This window comes from Bos javanicus, chromosome 19 (genome assembly GCF_032452875.1).
Source record: "Bos javanicus breed banteng chromosome 19, ARS-OSU_banteng_1.0, whole genome shotgun sequence".
NCBI lineage: Eukaryota > Metazoa > Chordata > Mammalia > Artiodactyla > Bovidae > Bos > Bos javanicus.
In genome coordinates this window covers 46,047,756-46,074,087 of record NC_083886.1, presented here as the reverse complement: position 1 = coordinate 46,074,087, position 26,332 = coordinate 46,047,756, and the positions used below count along the sequence as shown (strand labels likewise).

At 49.1% G+C, this 26,332-nt stretch overlaps 1 protein-coding gene and 1 long non-coding RNA gene across 3 annotated transcripts; one reads left to right on the top strand and one right to left on the bottom strand.

Annotated features, from left to right (window-relative positions):
* Nucleotides 1-3,942: 3,942 nt before the first annotated feature.
* KIF18B (kinesin family member 18B) lies at nt 3,943-25,751 on the top strand. 2 transcript variants are annotated; one of them, XM_061392131.1, is made up of 16 exons: nt 3,944-4,102; nt 13,978-14,304; nt 14,849-15,006; nt 15,324-15,428; nt 15,634-15,744; nt 15,825-16,022; nt 16,490-16,666; nt 17,277-17,351; nt 17,478-17,578; nt 18,206-18,392; nt 18,749-18,876; nt 22,090-22,295; nt 22,530-23,055; nt 23,985-24,074; nt 24,586-24,689; nt 24,926-25,751. In XM_061392131.1, the coding sequence occupies exons 2-16, from the start codon at nt 13,986-13,988 to the stop codon at nt 25,030-25,032; spliced, it is 2,592 nt and encodes an 863-aa protein (XP_061248115.1). In that variant the 5' UTR covers nt 3,944-4,102; nt 13,978-13,985; the 3' UTR covers nt 25,033-25,751. The 2 variants fall into 2 exon arrangements, with proteins under 2 accessions (XP_061248116.1, XP_061248115.1); XM_061392132.1 differs by lacking the exons at nt 18,206-18,392; nt 18,749-18,876 and having other exon boundaries at nt 3,943-4,102.
* Nucleotides 6,785-11,475, bottom strand: LOC133232563 (uncharacterized). Its single transcript, XR_009731397.1, has 3 exons — nt 10,456-11,475; nt 10,246-10,324; nt 6,785-7,074 (listed from the first exon to the last, which is right to left on the bottom strand). It is a non-coding gene; the product is annotated as an uncharacterized LOC133232563 (long non-coding RNA).
* Nucleotides 25,752-26,332: the final 581 nt, after the last annotated feature.

The window sequence follows — 26,332 nt, the reverse complement described above, 5'->3', positions numbered from 1 at the left end:
GGAGCTGTTTCCCGGAGGATCTCAGCACCAGAAGAGGAGGCAGGAGGCAAGGACCAATTGCTCAAGGCTACTCTGGGGCTCAACCACATTCTGCTGACCCTGACAACAGCTCCAGGACTCCCATGAGCTGGGAGAAAACCCCAGGGGTCCAGAGGCTGTGCCACTTCAGCTAACTGTGTTGTTTCCTCTGCTGTGGTCCTTTCTGCATGTACTTATCCAGGTGCCCCCATAAGCAGTAGCAGGTTAGATGCTGTTAATAAGGTTATTTTCACAAGCGGTGAAGGTATATTTGAAAAGCGGAACTGGAGGTGTGAGCTCCTCGCTCCCTTCCAGGTAACAAACCTTAAAATCCTACAAATGAAGTGATAATAAAGTGGAAGTGAAAAGTCTACACATGTTTGGGACTGGGAGGGCGTGAAAGGGTTATTGAGAGGTGGCAGCTGGGGGGCTGACAGAAAAGGGACCAGAGGGCTCGCCACCCCTGTGCTTTTCACATGCTCCCTATTTGCCCCATCTGCCAAAACTGAGAATCAAAGCCACAGAATGGGTAACTCCCATTACACAGCTGGAGAAACTGAGACCCAGAGAGAAACTCCAGGTTGCTCAGGCTGGTTAAGGGCAGGGCTAGAACCTAAGACAGCAGGACTCAACAGACATGCAGAAACTGGAGTTAGAAAAACTGGGCTCAAGTCCTGGCTATGTTTGTGTTTAAGGAAAAGACATTCACTTTTCTGAGCCTCAGTTTCTCCATCTGAAAAACGGGCCTAATTAAAATATCACCCCTTGCATTAGAAGAACAGAGTTTCAGCCACTGGATGACTGGGGAAGTCCCATGAGAAACTATTTGTATGTTATAAAGCAAAATTCTTTTCTCTTGACCTCTGTGATCCATTTGTCAAACAAGCTCACTTCCTCTTCAGACCTCAGCTTCATGTCACTTCCTTCTGACATCCTCAGATGTTTCCATTATAGCCCATCTCTCACGTCATTGTAAGTCCTTGTTTAATAGGGTGATTTCTCCATAGACTACGTGCTCTGTGAGTGTAGGAGGTGGGTGTTTATCAACTTCCCTATCTTCTTAGCCCACTTGTCTCATATTAATAAATACTTGTTGAATGAATGATTATAAGAACCCCCATTACCACTTCATTGAATGTCTGCAAGTTACTTTACATATACTATTTCTAATCCCTGTAACAAGCTAAATATTATATTCTTTTTTAAAAAATAACTACAGAAACTGAGGCTCTGAGAGGCTAACTGACTTGCCCCAAAAGATCAAGCAAGTAAGTGTCCCCTTTCCACTGCCCATAGGAGGACCAGCCTTGGCTCCTTGCCTCACTATGACTCACCTCATCGTCTCCAGCTAATTGTCAGGGGCAGAATAGGACCAGGAAAGACTTGGCTACAGGGCGTAAAAGGCTCCTATTCCACTGGTGGTTCCTGGGGACCCCAAGCCTTCAACCATACTCCAAACCTCTGTTAAAATCATATCCCTGTGAAGAGGGAGGGTATCCTTAAGTTGGAAGTCATTCCTTCTTTTTTTAGGCTGCACCATGTGGCTTCTGGCATTTTAGTTCCCCAACCAGGGATGGAACCTAGATCCATGGCAGTGAAAGCCCTAGTCTTATCCACTGGACCACGAGGGAATTCCCTGAAAGTCTACCATCTTGATCCCAAAAGAAAGGCAATGCCAAAGAATGCTTAAACTACTGCACAATTGCATTCATCTCACACGCTGGTAAAGTAATGCTCAAAATTCTCCAAGCCAGGCTTCAACAATACGTGAACTGTGAACTTCCAGATGTTCAAGCTGGTTTTAGAAAAGACAGAGGAACCAGAGATCAAATTGCCAACATCCACTGGATCATCGAAAAACCAAGAGAGTTCCAGAAAAACATCTATTTCTGCTTTATTGACTATGCCAAAGCCTTTGACTATGTGGATCACAATAAACTGTGGAAAATCCTGAAAGAGATGGGAATGCCAGACCATCTGACCTGCCTTCTGAGAAATCTATATGCAGGTCAGGAAGCAACAGAACTGGACATGGAACAACAGACTGGTTCCAAATAGGAAAAGGAGTACGTCAAGGCTGTATATTGTCACCCTGCTTATTTAACTTATATGCAGAGTACAGCATGAGAAACGCTGGGCTGGAAGAAGCACAAGCTGGAATCAAGATTGCCAGGAGAAATATCAATAACCTCAGATATGCAGATGACACTACCCTTATGGCAGAAAGTGAAGAAGAACTAAAGAGCCTCTTGATGAAAGTGAAAGAGGAAAGTGAAAAAGTTGGCTTAAAGCTCAACATTCAGAAAACTAAGATCATGGCATCTGGTCCCATCAATTCATGGGAAATAGATGGAGAAACAGTGAAAACAGTGACAGACTTTATTTCGAGGGGCTCCAAAATCACTGCAGATGATAACTGCAGCCATGAAATTAAAAGACACTTACTCTTTGGAAGGAAAGTTATGACCAACCTAGACAGCATATTAAAAAGCAGAGACATTACTTTGCCAACAAAGGTCCGTCTAGTCAAGGCTATGGTTTTCCCAGTAGTCATGTATGGATGTGAGAGTTGGACTATAAAGAAAACTGAGCACTGAAGAATTGATGCTTTTGAACTGTGGTGTTGGAGAAGACTCTTGAGAGTCCCTTGGACTGCAAGGGGATCCAACCAGTCCATCCTAAAGGAGATCAGTCCTGAGTGTTCATTGGAAGGACTGATGTTGAAGCTGAAACTTCAATACTTTGGCTACCTGATGCAAAGAGCTGACTCATTGGAAAAGACCCTGATGCTGGGAGGGACTGGGGGCAGGAGGAGAAGGGGACGACAGAGGATGAGATGGTTGGATGGCATCACCAACTCAATGGACATGAGTTTGGGTGAACTCTGGGAGTTGGTGATGGACAGGGAGGCCTGGCGTGCTGTGGTCCATGGGGTCGCAAAGAGTCAGACACGACTGAGCAACTGAACTGAACTGAACTGAACCATCTTCATAGTAGACCTGTTAGGGAACTACGTCTTTTGCTTTCTTTCGTGACTCGACCTGCTTATGGTCCTGTGTCGGGGCAGATCAGACTAATGAAAGGGTGGAGCAACTGGCTCCTAACAGCCACCACTGCTTCATCCTAATCAGACTAGATAGCTATCCCCTTATATATGATGAGGCTTAAGATGGTTTTCCATCCATGCTCTTCTGATAAGTCGGAAGGGCAGGATATTTGTCCCATTTTATAGATGAGAAAGAAGCAGCCAGAGAAACGGAAGTGACTTCCACAGTCTCAGCACTAATTGATGATTCTGTCACTAGGATTGGAATCAGACTTCCTGACTCCAGGGCAAGTCTCTCTCTTCGACCTCCACAAACCCCGGGGTTGGGGATCAGCCTGAGTGTGGCCCACCAGAATCCAAGTAGCTGGCCGCTGTGGAGGATGGAGACAGTGCTGCCCAGAGGTGCCCTAAAGTGTGCTACTCATACTCAACAGTCTGTCCATGATAATCCTGACACTGATAAAGCCAAGTGGGCCATTCTCTGCCTCCGCTGGCTTGAAGTTCATTCTTTGGATGGTCGCGGAAGAGAAGAAACCCTGGACAGCAACTGAAAATCCCTTTTTGGATAAGTGGATGCCGACTGAGACCGCAGAAAATGCAGGTTTGAAAACGTGTTTGATGTCTGGCTGCTGCATTTTGATGACGAACTCAGTCCCAAGGGTAAGTGAGACAGGCCATAACTGCCCCCCTGGGTACCTCTACCCCATACTGGTTTCTGCTGCTCTTTCCGATCTCAGGCACACTCCCTCAAACCTCCAGCAAGCAGGAAGGCAAAGTGCGCAAGCGCACTGTGGACAGCGCCCGCCACTGCCGAGCTGTACTTTGTTTCTTAGGAAACAGCCAATCAGCGACCCGGGCAGCGACCAATGGGAAGCGCGGAAGAGTCGACCCGGCTAATTTGAACACGCGGCGCGGGCCGGAGGTTGGCGCGGGTAGGGTACTTGGGGAGGGGGCGATCTCTGGTGGTCCGGGTTTCCGGTCTGCTGCGGCAGGACCCTGCAGCGAGCGGCGACACCAGCGACGGAGAACCGACGAAGGGTAAGCACTGGCCCACGGCTGAGCGGGTTCCGCGGGCCCCTGCGCTCATGTCTGGACTCGCGGACCGACCTGCTGGCGGCGGCGGAAGCCGGAGCCGGGCCTCTGTGCAGTACACAGAGGTGCAGCCTGAAGACCAATCAGGTCCTGAGTGGTGGTCTCCGAACACTGCGTGGGGCGGTGCGGGGAGAAGTCGCTTCCTTAGATGCCTGCAAGGGAGATCTGAACCCTCTACTTATTTGTACGGGACCTTGACTGGGGCCCGCACGTCTGCACCTCGGCCCAGCCCTTTGTACATCCGCCCTGGGAAAGGTCTACTTACTCACACGTAAGGAAGAATTGGGTCCTTCCGCGCGCCGGGAGTGGAGACCTGGGACTCTGCACATCTGTATCGAGTAGCTAAGACCCTCTCTGTACATCTATGCAGAGCTGTTTGCAGAGCTGTGCCAGGGGCCGTAACTTAGTTACTGGGGCACCTAGTAAATATTTGATTGAATAAAGGAAGGAATGAAAGAACGTCTGCATGACAGAACACCAGGCCTTCTGCTGTTGTTTCTAGGATGCCCTTTCTCTTAGCTTTGACTCTTTAATGTACTGAAGTGACACGGAAAACATAAGCTTGATCTGTCATGGGAAATAGGTTTTTTTGTTTGTTTGTTTTAACTTCAGACTGTGGATCTTCTGGTATCAGGGGGAAATGCCAGTAGGTCATATAAATTCTGATTATGTTGGCTAACATTTATTGACTTACCAGGTATGAGTTAACCCATTTAATCCTCAAAACAACGCAATGGCATAGATACTTATATTTACATTTTACAGGTTAGGAAGCAGAGAAATTAAGCTTAGCTCCAAGGAGAACATCCACAACATTTTTCTGTATAAGCTTCTCCTGGGTGTTACCCTGCTTTCTCCAGTCTCATCACTATCCTTTCTGGTCACCAAATTCCATGCTTCAAACAACTACCAACATATCCAGTCCTTCTCTGCCTATTTCATGATTGAATTTTTCCACCCTCAGAGAGACTTTAAAGTGTCTCAATTTGTTGCTCTTTATATTTATTATCCAGCCTAGCTCCATTTTTTTTTTTACCTTTTTTTTAAGAAAAAAGTATGCAAGTAGCATATATTTAGAGGTCTTTATAAAAATTGTCTCTGTCTGGCCACAAAGTGAATCTAAAGAGTTTTCAGAGTACTGTACAAACCATATTCTATTTCCACAAGCAGTTAAGCTTAAGATACAAAAGAAAAAGGAATAAACCCATACTTGGATTTAAAAAAATTTTTTTAATGACTCAGTCAAATAGGGTATCATTATTGTAATTAAAAATAATTAGCATTAAACAGTGATAATGCCATTTATAAAACTTGGGTGATGCAGTTAAAGAACACTTAGAGGTAAATTTATAGTCTTAAATGCTTACATTAGAATATTTTCTTTTTCAAGCTCAAAGTGAGGCAAATATCCAATTTTAATAAGATAGAACAGAACAACAGAATAAAAGTGTAGAAAATAAAATGAGTTAAGGGCAAAAATTAATGAAATAGAATTTTACTATATAATAGAGATGATTAACTTAGCCCAGAACTGTATCTTTGAAAAGACTAATAAAAAAGCCAGACCTCTGGTAATATTAAGACTAAAGAAAAGAAACATGAAAAAATGACCTTAGGAATTAAAATAGGGACATAACTTTGGCTACTCAAAGATTAAAAGAGAAAGACTTCAGTGGGAACCCTTTTTGATAATGCTTTTGGGCAAATTTCTAAGAAAAACAACTCACCAAAACTGATTCAAGAAGCTATGAAAATTTTCAACAAACCTAGGACTACTGAAGAAATTTAATTAGTTTAAAAACTACCTTCTGTGCCATGCCCTGCGGTGCTAAGTCACTTCAGTCGTGTCCAACTCTGTGCAACCCTATAAACTGTAGCTCGCCAGGCTCCTCTGTCCATGGGATTCTTCAAGCAAGAATACTGGAGTGGATTGCCATTCCCTTCTCCAAGAGATCTTCCCCACCCAGGGATCCAACAGGCTGTTTACGTCTAACCTGCACTGGCAGGCAGGTTTTTTACCACTAGCGCCACCTACCTTCAAGCACATTTATAAAACCCACCAAATTCCACCAGAAATATACAGGCATCTAAACAGGAAAGTTATGACCAACCTAGACAGCATATTCAAAAGCAGAGACATTACTTTGCCAACAAAGGTCCGTCTAGTCAAGGCTATGGTTTTTCCTGTGGTCATGTATGGATGTGAGAGCTGGACTGTGAAGAAAGCTGAGTGCCGAAGAATTGATGCTTTTGAACTGTGGTGTTGGAGAAGACTCTTGAGAGTCTCTTGGACTGCAAGGAGATCCAACCAGTCCATTCTGAAGGAGATCAGCTCTGGGATTTCTTTGGAAGGAATGATGCTAAAGCTGAAACTCCAGTACTTTGGCCACCTCATGCGAAGAGTTGACTTATTGGAAAAGACTCTGATGCTGGGAGGGATTGGGGGCAGGAGCAGAAGGGGACGGCAGAGGATGAGATGGCTGGATGTCATCACCGACTCGATGGACGTGAATTTGAGTGAACTCCGGGAGTTGGTGATGGACAGGGAGGCCTGGCGTGCTGTAATTCATGGGGTCGCAAAAGAGTCGGACACAACTGAGCGACTGAACTGAACTGAACTGAAACATGTAGAAGGCAATGGCACCCCACTCCAGTACTCTTGCCTGAAAAATCCCATGGACAGAGGAGCCTGGTAGGCTGCAGTCCATGGGGTCACGAAGAGTTGGACACGACTGAGCGACTTCACTTTCACTTTTCACTTTCATGCATCGGAGAAGGAAATGGCAACCCACTCCAGTGTTCTTGCCTGGAGAATCCCAGGGACGGCGGAGCCTGGTGGGCTGCTGTCTATGGGGTCACACAGAGTCGGACACAACTGAAGTGACTTAGCAGCAGCAACAAACATGTAAAAACTCTCCCTGAAAAAAAAGAAAAGAAAACATTTCCAGTCTATTTTGTTATACCAAAAATGAGGCAAAGAAAATTTCAAGTCATTCTCTTTTATAAATGTAGTTGTAAAAATCTGAAATAAAATATTAGTAATGAGAAGCCAACAATGTACTAAAAAAACTACATTATGATCATATTGGATTTATCGCAGGAATGGGAGAATAGTTTAATGCTAGAAGATCTATTCATACAATTTACACATTTACAGATTAAAGGAAAAAAACATATTCCATTAGGCACAAAAGTATAAGTCAATAACCATTTATGTTTTTTTTTTAATGGTAAGCTGGAAATAGAGGCGGGCTTCCCTAATAGCTCAACTGGTAAAGAATCCACCTGCAATGCAGGAGACCCCGGTTCAATTCCTGGGTTGGGAAGATCCGCTAGAGAAGGGATAGGCTACCTACTCCAATTTTCTTGGGTTTCCTTTGTGGCTCAACTCGTAAAGAATCTGCCTGCAATGCAGGAGACCTGGGTTCGATCCCTGTGTTGGGAAGAGCCCCTGGAGAAGGGAATGGCTACCCACTCCAGTATTCTGGCCTAGAGAATTCTATGGACTGTATAGTCCATGGGGTCACAAAGAGTTGGACACGACTGAGAGGTCTTCACTTCACTTCACTTCAGAAATAGAGGCAAATCTCCTTAAACCAACAAAAAAGTGAAATAATAGAAACATTCCCTATAAAATCGGGAAAGAGACAAGATTGCTCACTATTGCTGCTTTCTTTTTCTTTCAGTCTATATAATTTTATTTATTCAGTTATTTTTGGCTGTGCTGGGTCTTCTTTGCTGTGCAGGCTTTTCTCTAGTCGTGGCAAGCCAGGGCTACCCGCTGGTTGTGGTGCAGTGGCTTGTTTTGTTGCAAAGCACAGTCTCTAGGGCTCAAGGGCTTCAGCAGTTGCAGCACATGGCATTCTATAGTTGCGGCTCCCAGGCTCTAGAGCACAGGCTCGATAGTTGTGGCACGAGGGCTTAGTTGCTCTGCAGCATGTGGGATCTTCCCAGACCAGGGATCGAACCCGTGTCTCCTGCTTTGCCAGGTGGATTCTTTACCACTGAGCCACCAGGGAAGCCCCTATTGCGGCTTTCAAAATTGTACCCAAGGTCCTGGCTAGATAAGAAAAATAAATGTCCTAGCCTGCAAGACAAGAAGAATAAAAAATGATTAGAAAGGAATAAACAAAACTGTCCTTAGTTACAGTTTTGTCTTTTTCAAAAAAGAAAAGAACACAGTGCTATCTCTGCACTACCACCCATAGAAAGAAAAAGGCATCTTTGGACATTTTTCACTAAGGTGAGGGGAAGTGGGACTTGGAAAGGCTCAGGTAGAGGGCAGAACAGCCTTGGATGAAGAGCAGTGCCTCTGATGACAGGACAAAGTCAAGTTCTGGCCTTGCTACTTACCACTGATGTGACAATGTCCTTCCTGAGCCTCAGTTTGCTTTGTAGTGTAGGATGTAACAATTGTATCAATAACTACAGAATGAGACTGTTGTGAAAGTTAAATGAAACACTTGTAAAGCACTTAGCATAGTGCATGACACATAGTAAGTACTCAATAAATGTTAGCTATTATATAATCGTAATTATTTTTAGGCTTTTGGCTTCAGCCTGGTTTTTCTGGCCTTTATTCGTTCGTAGGACAAATATTACACAGTGTCTACTGTGTTCTGGATTTGGTTCCGAGTTATCTCGGGGTGCACAGACTGTATCAGCAGAGGGTCCTAATGTCTCGGAGCTTAAGGACAAGAAACACTGTGTTAGAGTTGTGAAGGAGCAATGAAGGGGGCCACAACAACTGCTATAAAAAGTACAACACCCAAGGATAGGCACCTGCCTTCTGAGCTCCCGGTGTCTGCAGGCAGACCCCCTCAAGTCCTCAAGCATTCTTCTTCAGGGGCTTCTGAGGAGCGTGGGTTTGTTTGTTCTATCCGTCCCTATGATGGTGGGCAGAGGAAGCTACCCTGAAAACAACCGAATTTTGGCTTCCCATCCCCAGCTTGGCAGCAAACTAGCCTCCGGGTTTTAATGAGCTGCCCCGGGTTAGAAACAGGACGTGACTGTGGCTCGCTCAGAACCCTGAAGATCTTATTAAAGAATCATCTCCCTTGTACTTTGGGCTGAAATGCTCTTTCCAACTGAGGATCAAAGCAAACTTGACAAACGTTCTCTCATTAATCTCCCATCCCCCTGGGGCAGGCGCAGATCAGTAGCTGTTCTCTCCAGCTCTCAAAGGGAGACGCTGATGTGACATCCATGAGGTGTGGCTGGTGGAAAGACCTCCCCAGCAGTCAGAGGCCAAAGCAGAGACCAGGACCCAGGTGTCCTGACTGGGGCCATGCCGGTGTCACCCTCCCCCTCCCCACCTCCTACCCCACGCCCCCAGCGCTTTCTCCTCCGTAGGAAGGAAAACATCTCATTAGGCAAACAGCCTGCCTCGCTGGCCCTCAGGAGGCGGAGAGGAGAGAACTGCAAAGGTTAGGCGCACTCTGCTGCCAGTGCCCTTTTTAATTTCCTGCTTTGAATGTGACGCTGCTCTGTGGTTCCTCCTCAGCTAATACCCTCTCCAGGGGGAGCTGGGACTGGCCTTAAGGCAGCCAGTATAGACTCAGACTGTGGGACCAGGCACCCTCTGCCTTCACTTGCCTGGTCACAGGAGTGAGGTTCCTAGGAATTGCCTGGCAGTCCAGTAGTTAGGACTCTGTGCTTTCACTGCCAAGGGCTCAGGTTCGATCCCTGGTCAGGGTACTAAGATCCTGCAAGCTGTGTGGTGAAACCGAAAAAAAGTGAAGTTCCCTGGAGGAACTTCACATGAGAGGATAGGAAACAGGCATTCTGAGTGTCGAAAATTAGGTCCAGTCCATTTATCTGAAAGTGTTTGCAGAAGGCATAATGCTAGTTACATGAAAGGGATTATAATTATCATACAAACATAAGGGACCATTACAACAATGTAAGCATGAGAGCGTAGTATATAATGTCATTACGAGGCAGTATAGCAGGCTCTATGGCCAGACTGCCTGGGTTGGAACCAGGATTCATCACTCACTACCACTGGGATCTTGGGCAAGTTGTTTAACCCTTTCTGTCTCAATTTTGTCCTTGAAAAATGACTGAGAATGGTATCTATTAGGACTTACCTGGCAGTTCAGCAGTTAAGACTCCCTGCTTGCACTGTGAGGTTTCAGTCCCCTGGTCTGGAAACAAAGATGCCTCATGCTGCCAGGTGTGGCCCCAAAGTAAAAAACAGATAAATAATAATAATAGTATCTATCTTGTGGGGTCACAACAGGGTCGAAAGGAGATGAAAAGTGTAAGGTGTCTAGAACAGTTCCTGAGTGGACACTTACCTATTATGTTTGTTATTGTGATGGCCTGATGGCTGAGACAGGAATAGAATTAATTCAACTCAGAAAGATAGTCATTGGTTGACATCTGTGTTCTGTGTGGGGAAGAAGTTGGGAAGTTTAGGGGTGAAGGACAAGCGTTTGAAGTCAACTCGGTTCTGCCTCATCCCCCAAGGAAAACATGAGTTGTTGGCCGGAGTATTAGGTGAAATCCCACGTTTCTTTGCTGCATGACCTTGGTAATGGTGACCCGTTGGCAGAACCTACTCTTTCCTAGGAAAGCATTCATCTATTCCTATCCCCTCAACCTCGAACAGCTCCCCCCTGCCCCCACCACCTTTTCTTATCCCTGTTAATATATTCCTAGACTTGAGCTGGACTTTTCCAGGAATATCTGTGATTCCTGCATTCCAGAAATTCCATCTTTACCCTTGGTAGGCTGGCTTGAAGGAGAAATGAAAAAAGCACACAGGAAGGTCTGAGGGGAATTCAAGAGGGAATGCATAAATAAGCTTTTGGAATGACTACCAGGCAACATTAGGAAATCTATCCATGTCACCCTGTACAGGAACAGAGAAAGGAGAAACACCGTGTGATCATCTTAGCAAGTGCCAAAAAAGCATTCGATAGAATTTAGCACCCATTCCTAATGGGTAGTGGAGGGTGGGGAACTAAATATAGACGAGCTAAAAATAGAAAGTAACTGTCATTATTTGCAAACTTATCGTCATTTAATTGAAAAACCTAAGAGAATCAATGACAATCTAATAGAACTCATAAGGGAGTTCAACAAGGTGGCCAGATACAAGATCCGCATATACGAGATCCGCATACAGAAATCGGTAGCTTTCCTATGTTCTGGCAAAACGAATTAGAAAATGTAATTTTTAAAAGAGCCTATTTCCAATATAGCAAAGACTGTACAGTAACTATTTGTAAATCTATCAAGAAATTTACAAAATTTATGTGAGGAAAATAATGAAATTTTACTAAAGATTATAAAGTTGTAAATGATGAAAAGAGATACAATATTCCTATATGGAAGACTTCATATTGTAAAGATGCTAATTCTTGTATTAATCTAGAAATTCAAAATAATCTTAGCAGGATTTTTCATAGAACTTCATAAGCTGACTCTAAAATCATATAAAGATAAGCTGCCCAAGAATGTCCAAGAAAAAGAACAGTAAGGTGGTATAGAACCACAATAATTACAACAGTGAGTTACTGGAAAAGGAAAACAGAATGGAGAATCCAGAAACAAATTCATGTTTACATGAGAATTTAGTTATGTTAAATGTGGCATTTAAATTAGTGGAGAATGAATTCACTGTTTAATAAATGATCTTGAGATAATTGCTTGCCATTTGGAAAGAAAAGATATTTAGAAATATTCTCATACCATTCGCACACACAAAAATAAATTCCATCTGGATAAAGACCTAAATGTAAGAAAGGAAAAGTATTAGAAATATTTTTTAAAAGTGTTTATTACTTTGGGGAAGGACTGTCTTCTTAACTATGACATAAAAATAACAAAAGAAGAGGTTGACATATTTGACCATCTGAAAACTGGAAATTTCCAGTATGGCCGGAATAGGATATTTCTTCAAGAATGCGTAGTTGGGGTACTTCCCTGGTGGTTCAGTGGCTGAGACTCTGTGTTCCAATGCAGGCGGCTCAGGTTCAATCACGGGTCAGGGAGCTGGAGCCCACATGCCACTAAATAGTCTGCGTGCTGCAACTAAACATCCCACATGCCAAAATGAAGATGGAAGATCCTGCATGCTACAGCTAAGACCAGGCACAGCCAAAAAAATAAATAAAAATTTAAAAAAAGAGTACATGATTGATTTGATGCCAAGAATAATATCAAGTAATTTACCACGCCAACCAAATAAAGGAGAAAAAAAGCATATAATCATATCAGGAGATGCTGAAAGAGCATCAGATAAAGTTCTAGATATTCCTGATAACAGCTCTGAGTAAAAGTAAGAACAGATGAAATTACTAGTATGATAATGACCTATTTGTCTAAAAGTCGAAAACTAATATCTCTATAAAGCAGTAAAGATCAAGATCCTTTAAGATCAAAAACGAGACAGGGGTGCCTATTTTCATCATTATTATTTAACTCAAGGGAATGCAATAGACAATAAATGAAATATTTAGTATAATCATGGAGAAGAAAGGGTAAAAAAATTATTTTCTGATATACAATTGTGTACTCAGAAAACTCAATAAGCTTTAATAAAAAACAGTTGGAATTAATAAGAGAGTTTGAGGATTGTAGGTAAAAGGCAAATATGTAAAAATCAATCATGTTTTTCCCTACTTGTGTTTACCGCCTGGAAATGGAGATTGGGGAAGGTATTCCATTCATAATAGCAATTAAGTTCATAAAGTACTTGGGAATTATATTAAATAAGAACAATGACATTAAAAAAAAAGAAAATATCTGAATCTACAAAAAATACCTGAACAAATCAAAAGGTAATAGCCATGTTCTTATATGAAAACATCTAATATAAAATAAATATCATATCAGGAGATGCTGATTATTTAATATTAATTAATTAATATTAATTCCAATTGTAATCCCAGCTGGGCTTTTTGAAGGGGAATTGGTTCTGAAATGGAGATGGAATTGATAAAGATAATTCTTAAAGTCAAATAGGAAAAAAATGATTGAAAATAGCCAAGAAAATCATGAAAAAGTAAGCTGGGGGTAGGGTTAGGTGTGGCCTTGCTAGAAAAGAAGCAACTGTGGGCACTTCCCTGGTGGTCAGCGGTTCAGACTCCATGTTCCTATTGTGGGTGGCTGGGTTTGACCCCATGTCACAACCGAGACCCACTGTGGTCAAATAAATGAATAAAAAAAATTTTTTTTAAGGAATGGTGTTCCTTTTAAAAGGAACTATTGTGTTGGCATAGGAATAGACAGATTAGTGGAACATAATAGAAAGCCCACCTATACAGTCACCTGGATATGGCAAAGGTGGTATTTCAAGAGAAAAAGAGATGTGCTGTGCTGTTCTTAGTCGCTCAGTCATGTCTGACTCTTTGTGACACCATAGACTGCAGCCCTCCAGACTCCTCTGTCCATGGAAATTCTTCAGGCAAGAATACTGGAGTTACTACACCCTTCTCCAGGGGATCTTCCCAACCCAGGGATTGAACCCAGGTCTCCCACTTTGCAAACGGATTCTTTACCATCTGAGCCACCAGGGAAGCCCAGAAATACTGGAGTAGGTAGCCTATCCCTTCTCCAGGGGATCTTTCCTACCCAGAAGTCAAACTGGGGTCTCCTGCATTGCAGGCAGATTCTTTACCAGCTGAGCTACCAGGGAAGAAGAAAGATATTTGTTAGTAATTGGTGCTGGCATCAATAATTTTATTCTCTCGAGGTATAAAACGGAGATGAGCTGTAGAGGAGGTGGGAGAAGGCCCCTGAATACTAGACTGAGGAATACCCGGTCAGGCCTGAGTGAGATTGGTCCTCATCTCCATCGCCTCTGTGCCCAGGTGTTGCCATGGTGATGGCGGTGGAGGACAGCATGTTGCGGGTGGTGGTGCGGCTGCGGCCCCCCACTCCGAAGGAGCTGGAGAGTCAGCGGCGGCCTGTGGTTCAGGTGGTAGACGAGCGTGTGCTGGTGTTCGACCCTGAGGAGCCCGATGGGGGCTTCCTTGGCCTGAAATGGGGCAGCGCCCAAGATGGCCCCAGGAAGAAGGGCAAAGACCTGACGTTTGTCTTTGACCGGGTCTTCGGTGAGACGGCCACCCAGCAGGATGTGTTCCAGCACACCACCCACAGCATCCTGGACAGCTTCCTCCAGGGCTACAACTGCTCAGGTGAGCCCGCCTGCCCCTCCGCTGGGCACCAGATGAGGAAGGCTCTGGCCCTGCCTTCTCTGTGGGCCCCTCACTCAGTCTTCTCTGGTGTGGGGGCCACTCTGCTGGGCCCTGGGGTACAATAGGTCAGACAGAGAGGGTTCCTGCCCTCTGGATGCTTACAGTCTAGAGCAGGGAGAAGACACGTCGCAAAATCACACCTCCAAGTGTGTGCTTATCAGCTGAGCTACATGAAGTGAGGGAAAGAACTGTGGGCTTTCCATAGGGGAAGCTACCCAGGCTGCAGAAGGTGCCCCGAGGAAGGGACGAGCTTCCACCCGTGGTGGAGACCCCTCTGCCTTCAAGTCCGCAGGCCTACAGGGGGACCAGGAAAGGACACGGAGAACTCGACAGCTGGGAACGTAGGGGCTGTGGGTGGGTGGGAGCAGTGCAACCATGCATGCGAAAGGAAGCAAAGGGGTTTGGAGGAGGAGAGGGGCTGACCGGATGAAAATGCCCTGGGGGAGCCCTGTCACCACCCTCCTCCCTACTCTGTCCTCTCTAGTGTTTGCCTATGGGGCCACCGGGGCCGGGAAGACACACACCATGCTGGGAAGAGAGAGGGACCCTGGCATCATGTACCTGACCACCATGGAGCTGTACAGAAGACTTGAGGCCTGCCGGGAGGAGAAGAGATTCGAGGTGCTCATCAGCTACCTGGAGGTACGGCTGTTGGCGCCCCAGCACGGGGCAGCCTCCTCCCTCATTCTCACAACCACCTGAAGAGGGAATGGGGTGGAGCAGGCAGGAGGGGCAGAGAGTAGGAGGAAGTGGGAGGACGGGGGCCCAGAGGGCGGACACAGCTCCAAGAGAGACTGCGTGTGAACTGACCCTAGTCGTCACGTTACGTCATCTCGCAAGGGTCATTCACCAAGCATGTCTTGTCATTTTCTCTGGCCTGGGAATCCCCCAGCCCCCTAGGGGAGAGACTTCCTGACCAGCCTCTCCACCAGACCCCTCCCTGATTCCTTTCTCCTCAGGTGTACAATGAGCAGATCCACGACCTCCTGGAGCCCAAGGGGCCCCTTGCCATCCGTGAGGACCCCGACAAAGGGGTGGTGGTACAAGGACTTTCCTTCCACCAGGTAAGACTTGGGCTTAGGTGGGACGGGCAGCCCCACTGGTCCTCTGGGATCCCCTCACCAGGCAGTTTGGGGATGTCCTGGATCCTGTCGGGGTGGCAGTGGTGATAGCACGGGGGTGACGTTGGTTCTGAAGAGTGGCCCTTCTGCTAGGGAAAAGTCCTGGTTGGAGAGACCATAGCCCCCTCCCTTCGTGTCTCCTCTGCAGCCAACCTCAGCTGAGCAGCTGCTGGGCATGCTGACCCGGGGGAACCGTAACCGCACGCAGCACCCCACTGATGCCAACGCTACGTCCTCCCGCTCCCATGCCATCTTCCAGGTGAGCAGGGGCCACAGGCCAGGACCTGAGTCTGGACTCCTGGTGGCCAGCATCCCCTCACCCCGGCCTTCTGCCCCCAGATCTTCGTGAAGCAGCAGGACCGGATCCCAGGTCTGACCCAGGCCCTTCGCGTGGCCAAGATGAGCCTCATTGACCTGGCAGGCTCAGAGCGGGCGTCCAGCACCCATGCCAAGGGGGAGCGGCTACGGGAGGGAGCCAACATCAACCGCTCGCTGCTGGCCCTCATCAACGTCCTCAACGCCCTGGCGGACGCAAAGGTAAAGCCGCACGGAGTCAGGCTCCTCCCCAGGGCAACAACCCACTGCCAAGGACGAGGGTCCCTCCCTCCAGCCCTGGGTCAAAATTCCCTAGTGGTCCAGTGGTTAGAACTCGGTGCTTTCATTGTAGTGGACCAGGTTCAATCCCTAGTTGGAGAACTAAGATCTTGCAAGCCCAGCAGCTTAGTCAGAAAAAACAAAAAAAAACAAAAGCAAAAACAGGGACTTCCCTGGAAGTTTAGTGGCTAAGACTCCATGCTCCCAATGCAGGGGACCTGGGTTCTATCCCTGGTCAGGAAACTAAATCCCGCATGCCACTACCAAGACCCAGTGTAGCCAAATAAATAAATTTTTAAATATATATATAGATACAAATATAAATATCCCCCAAAACCCCAAAGCTACCGAGTCCCGGCCTGGGTCTGTCTAGTCTAGACACTCATTCCACGCCCACCCACTGTCCCCAGGGCCGAAAGTCTCACGTGCCATACCGGGACAGCAAGCTGACCCGCCTCCTCAAGGACTGCATTGGGGGCAACTGCCGAACGGTGATGATCGCTGCCGTCAGCCCCTCCAGCCTGACCTACGAGGACACCTACAACACCCTCAAGTATGCCGACCGGGCCAAGGAGATCAAACTCTCGGTGCGTGCCAGCCAGGACGCCAGCCTGGGGTGGGGGTATAGTGGTGTCGGGGGAGCCCCCAGACTGGGAAGAGGAGGGGACAGGACCCACCGGCTTCCTCCAGTACCTGGAGCGAGCATTCCCGCAAGGCCCAGAGGAGAGGTGACCCAGTCTTCATCCTTCAAATACCACAGCGCTGGGATGGTTGAGGCTAAATTATCTCAAGAGGAAAGCAACAGAACGGAGTGGCCGAGTGTCAGCCAGTGATCTTTGTCAGATTTGTTTTTAGCAGCAGGCCCTTATTTTGGTAAAACAACATATAGTGCAGATAGAAGCAGAGTTGCCTGGTTTCCCCTGCCTCCCACAGGGAGCCCTGGGGCTCCCGGATCCACTGCTGCAAAGCCCCTGGGCTGGGGAGAGCGTATGGGTCAGGGAGCCCGGGGTCTCAGGGTCAAACGCAAGCTCTCCTCCTGCTGTGTTAGGTGAGCCTCTGGCCTCCCCGTTTCCTCAGTCCTAAGGGTGAGCAGCCGGGGTGTGAGTGAGGTGCCTAGCAGTGTCTGGCCATTGGAAGTAGTTGCCAAAAGCTGCTTTGAATAAACAAACAGATCTCTCCCCTGTGTCCCCACCTCAGCTGAAGAGCAACGTGATCAGCCTGGACTGTCACATCAGCCAGTACGCCACCATCTGCCAGCAGCTCCAGGCTGAGGTGAGGAGCCGCCTGGGGAACTTGACCAGGGGGCAGGGCACTCGGGGGGCAACTCATGGGGGAGGTCGCTCTGCCACCACCCTGCGCTCAGCGGGGGCTCTGAGGGGATGGGCCGCTTTGTTCCAGGTGGCCGCCCTGAGGGAGAAGCTCCGGGTGTATGAGGCAGCAGCCCAGGCCCCACCTCACGACGCTCCACGGTCCCCCAAGCCAGGCACTCCGCATCAACCGTGAGTTCTGTCACCCTGTCCTGCCCCGTCCTTTCCCCAGCCTGTGGAGGGCTAGGACTCCTCGATTCTGTTCTGGCACGTGGGGTTAGGGATTCTCATTCAGTGCCCAGCATTCTGATTGTCACCTAGAATGTTCTGTGCTGGAGGAGTAAATCACACCCCAGTCCATATAAGCAGCATCAGCTATTCACAGGAAGGTGCGTTCAGGGGGTGGGTGTCATTGTTTTCTGGGCTTCCCAGGTTGCACTACTGGTAGAGAACCTGCCTGCCAATGCAGGAGATGTAAGAGAAGCAGGTTTGATCCCTGGGTTGGGACGATCTCCTAGAGGAGGGCATGGCAACCGACTCCAGTATTCCTGCCTGGAGAATCCCATGGACAGAGGAAACTGGCAGGCTACAGTCCCCGGGGTCGCAAAGAGTTAGACATGCCTGAAGTGACTTAACGTGCCCACACGTTACCAGAAAATCCTTGACTCCTTCTTCACCCCCAGCTACTACCCACCTGTTACCTGAGCATCCAACCCCTTACAGACTCTGTACCACCTGAAGCCACAGAGATCCTGCCCCTCCCTGCTTTTCCCACTTGCCCCTGCTTCACACCTCGCAAACCTCTCCTTTCCTCCTTAGCCTCCCCAGCTGCCCCTCACCGTCCCATCTCCCCAGCCAGCCCCGCACCCCAGAGCTCCAGCCAGGGTCAGCAGTCCTTCAAGAGGAGAGCCTGGGGTCAGAGGCCCCAGGGGAGAAGGTCGTGGACGGGAACTCCTCAAATAGGGAGCAGCCCCCAGAGGACAAGGATGAAGGCCCGGCCAAGGAGGTAGGGCATGGGCTGGTGGGATATTGGAAGAAAATCCCCTCCCCCAACTCGTGGGTCCCTTCAGTCCTGGCTTCTCTGCTTGGATGGCTTATATCTCAGTCATTGGGAGACTTTCAGATTCTGTGCAGGAAGAACTAGTCAGATCCGGTGTGTCTGAAAGCAGGGAGCCTGTGTGTTACCAGAAAGGGAGGAAGAAGGGAGGACCTAAACTGGGAGAGAGAAGGACCCTACTAGGACCAAATCATTCCAGGAGCTGTCATTCCCACTCGTGGAGGATGGGTGGGTTTCAGGAGCTGTGCAGGTAAAACGAGGGAGGCTGCCCTGGGCTCTCTACCTGTGACACTCTTCCTGTCTAGATTCCAACCCAGGTGCCAGAACAGAACCTCAGACACCCATCGCCCAGGTCCCCTGACCTGACCGTGCAGCCCAAGCCAGTCGTGGACCACCTCCCACCACCAAACCTGGACAGGGACCGTTCTAAGCAGTAGGTATCTTCTTGCTCCTCTCCAGAGTCCAAGGCGGGAGGTGATGGGTTCCAGGCCCCCTGGAAGGAGAAAAGTGAAAGTCGCTCAGCCGTTTCTGACTCTTTGCAACCCCACAGACTGTAGCCTGCCAGGCTCCTCTGACCATGGAATTCTCCCTGGAAGGAGTACTGGTGCCAAGCATATCATAGAAGCTCTGTTTGTGTTTTAGTTAAAGAGGCAGGTCTTTATTTTTTTGGCTGCGCTGGGTCTTCATTGCTGCACATGGGCTTTCTCCAGTTGCGGCAAGCAGTGAATATTCTTCATTGCAGAGGTTTCTCTTATTGTGGCTCATGGGCTGTAGAGAGCAGGCTCGGTACTTGCGGTGCACGGGCTTAGTTGCTCCAAGGCATGTGGGATCTTCCTAGATTAGGGATCAAACCCCGTGTCCCCTGCATTGGCAGACAGATTCTTAACCACCACACCAGGGAAGTCCAAGAGGCAAGTCTTTTGTCATCCAGTTGTCCCATACCTGCCGTCAACAATTTGCTATTATCGCCTACTCTGTTTACATAGCAGCCTCTTTATTACTCTGTAGCTGGCAGTTTGACAAGAGGGAAGCAAAACACCAAATTCCATCCAGACAGCTGGCGAATGCCAAGGTAGGGTAGGGCTGCCTGGGGCTGGAGCTATGCTTTCCAGCCTAAGGGCCAAGCTGCCCGTGCTCAGCCAAGAGAAGTTGGGCGGCCGCTGAGGATGGGACGGCCTTCCTGAGTCAGGTGTTCGTCGTCTGTCTCATCGACAGATTGAGGCTATTTCTCCTCAGAAGTAAATACAAACCCAGAGAGAAATGGCTTTTGGACCATTCTTTCCGTGCTTAATAGAGAGGTGCTGCTAGTATTTTCTTCCTTGGCCCCCAGAACATAAATTCTCTGCCACTTAGCTTTGCTGCTGCCAACCCGACACCTCCCTCCACAGCACGCCTCACGCTAGGCAGTGTATTTAAAGCTTCCGGACAGAAGGGCCTGTTTAATTTTATTTCTTGTTGAGGAGTGTCTGTTCCCGACTCAGCAAAAATGCTGCAGCCTGAATAATCAGTGGCTTATTATCTGCCTCCTGCTGCCGACTCCCCAGGGCCCAGGAGTGGCAGGAATGTACTGGCGGGATGCCCCCGGGCCCCCATGGAACAACCACAGGCTGCCACTGATGACTCAGGGTCTCTTGGCCTGGAGTCCCCCGTTGCGAAGACGGGGGACACCAGGGTTCTCATTTCTGCTTTGCCTCTGATTTTGTGGTTTCTGAAAAGTGGCTTCAACTTTGGCTACGATTTGGGCATCACAGTCCAGAGCTAATAATGTTGTTTAGTTGCTAAGTTGTGTCTGACTCTTTTGCTCCCCCATGGACTATAGCCCACCAAGCTCTTCTGTCCATGGGATTTCCCAGGCAGGAATACTGGAGTGGATTACCATTTCCTTCTCCAGGAGATCTTCCCGACCCAAGGATTAAACCTGTGTCTCCTGCATTAGGAGGCAGGTTCTTTACCACTGAGCCACCAGGGAAACAGAGCTAATAACAGATACTAATAAAAGTGATGGAAGACCCAAAGTATCAAGGGTTGTGGAACATTCTAGATCCGCAGCCCCTGATACTTGGGAATACCCTAACAACCAGATAATCGAAAATAATTTCACTTTGACTTTAGAATTTAGAATCTTAGACTACTGGGACACTGAGTAGATTTTAGATTTTCCAGTTCAGTGGTTTTTCAGAATTTTTTTTAGCAGCAAAGCCCTGTCTTCAAATGAAATCTTATCCTGAGGTCTAATATGTAGAACAGATAAAGCAGAGCTGTTCCATTAAAAATGTTCTCTGATGGGTTTCTTGAAACCTAAATTGAAAACTCGTGATATAGACCAACTCCGCATTTGCCGGGGCTACAGGACGAGAGGGACGGAGTCAGACCTGGGTCATCTGACAGCCAAGTCAGAGCATTTGTCCCTAGATGCCCACTTTTCTCAGTTGTCTTATTTTTGTATAATTTGTGGCTCAGGCAGATATAGAATGAGTTTCTGCAGTGTCCTTTTTAATTTATATCCTGCCTTCTTTCAAAGGGGCCTGGAGGCTGCTTTATAAAATGAGTTTGGGCTCCCTGTGCACACACTGAGGGCAGAGCTCAGAGATGCCCAGGCAGGTAGTGCTACCCAGGGATAAATGATTGGCCATGAATAATCCCCACTGAGATAATTGTGTTTATTCTTTTATCATAGGTGTGCCTCACAGAAAGAAAATTTGCTTTATTAGAATCTAAATTTATAACACCAATAATCACATTATCCTCGTAATTTCCTTTAAATGGCCCCTCAGTGCATGCAAAGTACATGTTAATACACACACACTCTTTCAGGATCCCAATTGTTAAATAGAAAGTGCAGGCTGAATGCATTTTTGAGGGTCTCCTCAGAACCAAAGATCAAATGGCCTGTCTTATTTAATCTCCTCTTATCCTAATGAGGTAGATGGCATGATTATTATTATTAGAATATAATAATTAGCTAACCTTACAGTGCTGAGTATGTACCAAGTACTCATTAAACACTTTATATCTAAAATAACCCATTTGGGGACTTCGATGGAGTCCAATGGTTAGGACTCTAAATTTTCACTGCTGAGGGTCCGGGGTTCAATTCCTAGTCAGGGAACTAGGATCCCACAAGCTGCCAGGCATGGCCAAAAATTTTAAAAATAACCCATTTCATCTTCCCAGCAATCCTATGAGATAGCTGCCTGTGTTATCTGCATTTTAGGGATGTGGACACTGAGGGTGCGAGGTGATCCAGGGTCACACAGCTGGGAAGTGTTGGAGCTGGAATTTGAGCTGTTGGTCTGGCTTGAGCCGGCCTCTTCCCTGCGACCTCTCATGGCCCCTGGGAAATGGACTTACTCAAGATCACAGCACTCATAGGTGGCAGAGCTGAGAGGAAACTCAGACGTTCCGAGGCCACCCAGTCCCCTTTCCCCACTTCCCGAGTACCGTCTTTGTCAGGGGACATTTTTAGTGGGTGAAGCCTCCCACCATTACCCACGGTCATCTCCGCCAGCCTTGGTCTTCAGCACAACTGGGAGGGTGATGAGGCTGGCCAGGCGGTCCCGTCAAGGCAGGAGCGGTCCAGTGCTTGTGTGCTGCTCGTGGCCGAGAGAGCTGAGGCAGGGCGGGGACCCCCGTGCCTCTCTTCCAGGTTGGCCCTGAGGGTGCTGTGCCTGGCCCAGCGCCAGTATTCCCTGCTCCAAGCAGCCAACCTCCTGACCCCTGACATGGTCACAGAATTTGAGACTCTGCAGCAGCTGGTGCGAGAGGAAAACGCTGGGCCTGGAGGGGAGGCTTCTGGGGAGCCTGGCCCAGCCAGGAAGGCACCTCTGGCTCAAGAGCTGCGTTCAGAGTCAAGTAAGTCTCAGCCCTGCTCTGCTTCCTTCTGCCAAGGGGTGGCCACAGCCCCAGATGCATGGTTTGATGGGAGGCTGGACCCCTGGGATCATGGGCATCTGCACAGAGAGGCCCAGAAGTCATGCAGACCTGAGGAGTCAGGCACTCCTGCCTGTCTCCTGTCTCCCCAGATTCTAGAAACTCTTCTTCCTTCAACTCCTGATCCCTCTCCGCACCCTCCTCCTCTCTGCCCAGAATCTGCAGGATACTCGGGCCCTGTAACTCGGACCATGGCAAGGCAACTGAGTGGCCTCACACACACTCTGGGGGTCCCACCTGGGCCAGACTGCACTCCACCCCAGGCATCTCGGGAGGCCACAGAGAAGAAGAGGAGGAGACCGAGCCCCTCGGAGCCAGACAGCCCCCCGGCCCCAAAACTGGGGACCAAGCGCCAGCGCCAGTCCCTCCTGCCCTGCCTGAGGAGGGGGACCCTGCCTGAGGCTCGGCTTCCATGTGGGCCCAGCACCCCCACGGGGAAGAGGGCGCCCTCTCCCTGCCCATCCCCTCGCTTCTGCCCAGCTACTGTCATCAAAAGCCGGGTGCCCCTGGGCCCTTCCGCTCTGCAGAACTGCTCCACTCCTCTTCCCCTGCCCTCTCGGGACCTCAATGCCACCTTTGACCTCTCCGAGGAGCCCCTTGCAAAACTGGGCTTCCACGAATGCATTGGCTGGGACAGTGTGCCCCAGGAGCTGAACAGGCTGGATCAGCCCTTCATCCCCAGGTGAGTCTCCCTTCCAGCCTCCCAACAGGGGATAAGGGGTCAGCAAGCGCCAGAGGTGCTATCAAAGGGAAGAGGAGACAGTCTGCTCTTGGAGTTGACTCTATGACTCTCTCCCTTTGATCTGACCAGCATCCTGGCCCAGGGGAGCAGAGGATGAGTTTCTGTCGAGGCATGGCTTCTCTTGGGGGTCCTGCCTTGTCTGTCTATACTTCAGAGCCACCAGCTCTGTGCTGGTTTGTGACATGCCCACAGTAGCTCACAGAAGCCCCCTGCCAGCAGGGAGTAGGAACTAACCCGGGATGCCCACCCCACTGCATCACTCAGGCCTGGCCTGAGTTCTGTGTTCCTCTGAGAAATACCTGTTTCCACTGCTTCCACCCCAGATCCAGCCCAGCATCTGGAACTGGGAAGGGAGGGGAATTCTGAGAAAACTTTATTCGGCGTTTTCGGGTGGAAAGCTGCTTTCCCCCTTGCCCTCTGCCCACATGGAAGGGCGGGGGAGCAGTAGCCAGCTCAGGACCACAAACATGCTGCAGACTAACCTGGACTCGAACAGGCTGCAGACTAACCTGGACTCAGGAGGCCAAGGGTGGCAGGCTGCCCACTACCCCCCATCCCTCCCACAGCCCGAACCCTCCTCTCGGTAACAAGCTCAGAGCCAGGCAGGTGGAAGGGTGAAACTGTCTGAACTCCAGTTCCCTGGACACGCCACAAACTGACACCTGGATGTTCTCCCAGAACAGGGCTGTCACTCAGCTGTCAGCCGAGGCCGAGTGGGGCAGGGAGAGGAATCCGCCTCCTAGGAGAAGGGAACCTCAGAGGTCATCCCGTCCACCCTCCCAGCCCCACCAGCCTGGGCGCCGGAGGGGGGAGTGGCCAGCACCCATTTCTGGTTCCCTTCTGATCCCTTTGTCTCCCTCCCTCCCCAGCGCCCCCATGCCCCTGTTCACCATGAAGGGCCCCAAGCCAGCATCTTCCTTCTCCGGGACCTCAGCCCGCAAGAAGAGGCGCGCTGTGAGGTGAGGTTGAGGGGATGTGTGGGGTGGAGGCAGAGAAAGAGCTTTTACCAGGGCAGCAGATGCCCAGGCAAACTACAGGCCCTGCACGTGTGTGTGTGTGTGTGTGTGTGTGTGTGGACCCCTTGGAGCCAGTAGTGTGGGGGTCTTGTGAGCAGGGCCAGCGACTGATGGTCTGACTGAGGGTCCCGGGTTCCTGCTATTATGGGATTATACTAGAGGTGGGTGTCTCCCTCCTTTGGTAAAGGCTGCGGGACCCCTCTCCATGAGGGAGACATGCTCGCTGGATAACCCAGGCAGTGGACTGCCCACCCCTCACCTCTACTTCCCTTCCAAACCCCACTCATCTCCCCTTCCTTTTGATGCCCAGTCTCCCCCTCCTCCCAAGGCTCGGTGTCTAGCTCTCACCACCACCACCCATCCCCCCACCCCTCCGTAGTCCACAGACTTGGCTGTGACCTTCCCACCCTCCTTCCTTGCTTCCTTCCTCCCCCCCCCCCCCCGCCCACTACAGTTCCTCCATCTCCCGCTCACTGGGAGTTGCCCGAGGCCGCAGCCGCATCGCCCGCCTTCCCAGCACCACCTTGAAGAGGCCAGCTGGGCCCCTGGCAATCCCAGGTGACTGGCATTTGGGAGCAGGATGGTCTGGGCCACAGTGGCAGATGGAGACAAGAAGTATGGAGGGGACAGGGTGGGCCGAGACCCGGGTGAGAGGAGGGCCTAGGGTCCTTCTAAGCACCTCAGGGACGCTGGTAGGAGGGGAGACATGGGTTTTGGGGTGGGGGAAGGGAATGGTGGGAGGTAGCCTCATTTTCTCTTTCCTCCCGACCTCCCCTCATCCAACTGGCCTGCAGAGCCCCCCTCCAGTCCCCACTACCCTGGAAACCAGAAGAACCGGGAGGAACTGATGGGGGTTAAGGGGGCGCTGTCAGCTGGGAGCTGCTCCATCAAGGTGTCCTGACCGCCTGGCCCCTCTTGGTCCCTGGAGCCGCCTGCATCAGGAGCCCTGACCTGCCTTCCTGGCTCAGAGCAATTAACGCCAACACCCTCTTCCTTTATTAACAGTCCTCCCCTAGCCGTTCATTCTGCTACTCACCCTCTTTATTAATCTCTTGTTACACTCAGCTTCTCAGCATGTATATATTCATTTGTGAGTGTTAACGTGTTGCTATTTGAAAGGGTGCTGCCATCATTCCCCCTCGTTTATAATGCCATCCAGGCAGGAAGCTAGCTATGGGGGGCTTTGTGTCCTACCCTCTTTCCCCCACCTCCCACCCCCCATCTAACACAGGGCTCTGTGCAGTGGAGGAGGGGTGAGCATGGGAAGAGGAGCAGATGGGGGAGAGTCCCAGCTTGGCTCTTCCTGGCTTTTAGAGAAAGGCCTCTTCAGCCCCATCCCCCAAGCCTGAAGCAAGAGCCCAGCCCCTTGCAGCAGTCCTAACAATGATAATGGTGCCTTGATTTCCAAATGAAAAGAGTTGATCATTCTTACCCTATTGTAAACAGAATACACACTCAGTATAAGAAGTGTAAACCTTAATGCTACCACCTCGATGTAAGAGCTATTGATACTTGGGTTTATATCCTCTCATCCTTTATTTCTGCATATATACACCCACATATATATAGGTGGATATATATATTTTTTATTATAATGATCAATAAACCATCTCCATCCTTGGTGTGTGTTTTTCTCTGTATACCTAGATAGAATAGCAACCTCTTCTGACTCTGTAAGGCCTCAACAAACTTTATTTTTTTGGCTGTGCGGCCTAGGGAGATGTGGGATCTTAGTGCCCCGATCAGGGATCGAACCCTTGCCCCACTGCAGTGGCAGTGCAGAGTCTTAACCACTGAACTGCCAGAGAAGTCCCGAAACAATCTTTTTTTTTTTTTTTTTAGAAGCATCTGGGTATAAAAACATCCCCATTGTGCCTCCTTTTGCACCCTTCTGGGTGGGACCTGCCCCTTATTCTGCAGCACCACCTGCTACTAAAGGTCTCTCTTGGCGAGTGAAGGTGTGATCGTACTTGAAGGCTCATTCTATCCTCCTACAGCCTGGGTGTGGGTTGCCCAGAGCTCCACCGTCAGGGAGAGCATTTCAGTGGTCCCCAGGTCTTGGTAAGACTCCAGGCTGAGCCCCCACCTGCTTGAACCCACCACAGTCCTCCTCCCTCTAGCTTCAAAAGTCCACTCCCCGAGTCATCCGTGGCTCTCCTCTCCACTCATTCGGATTGCGACAGTTCAACCCAAGTTTACCT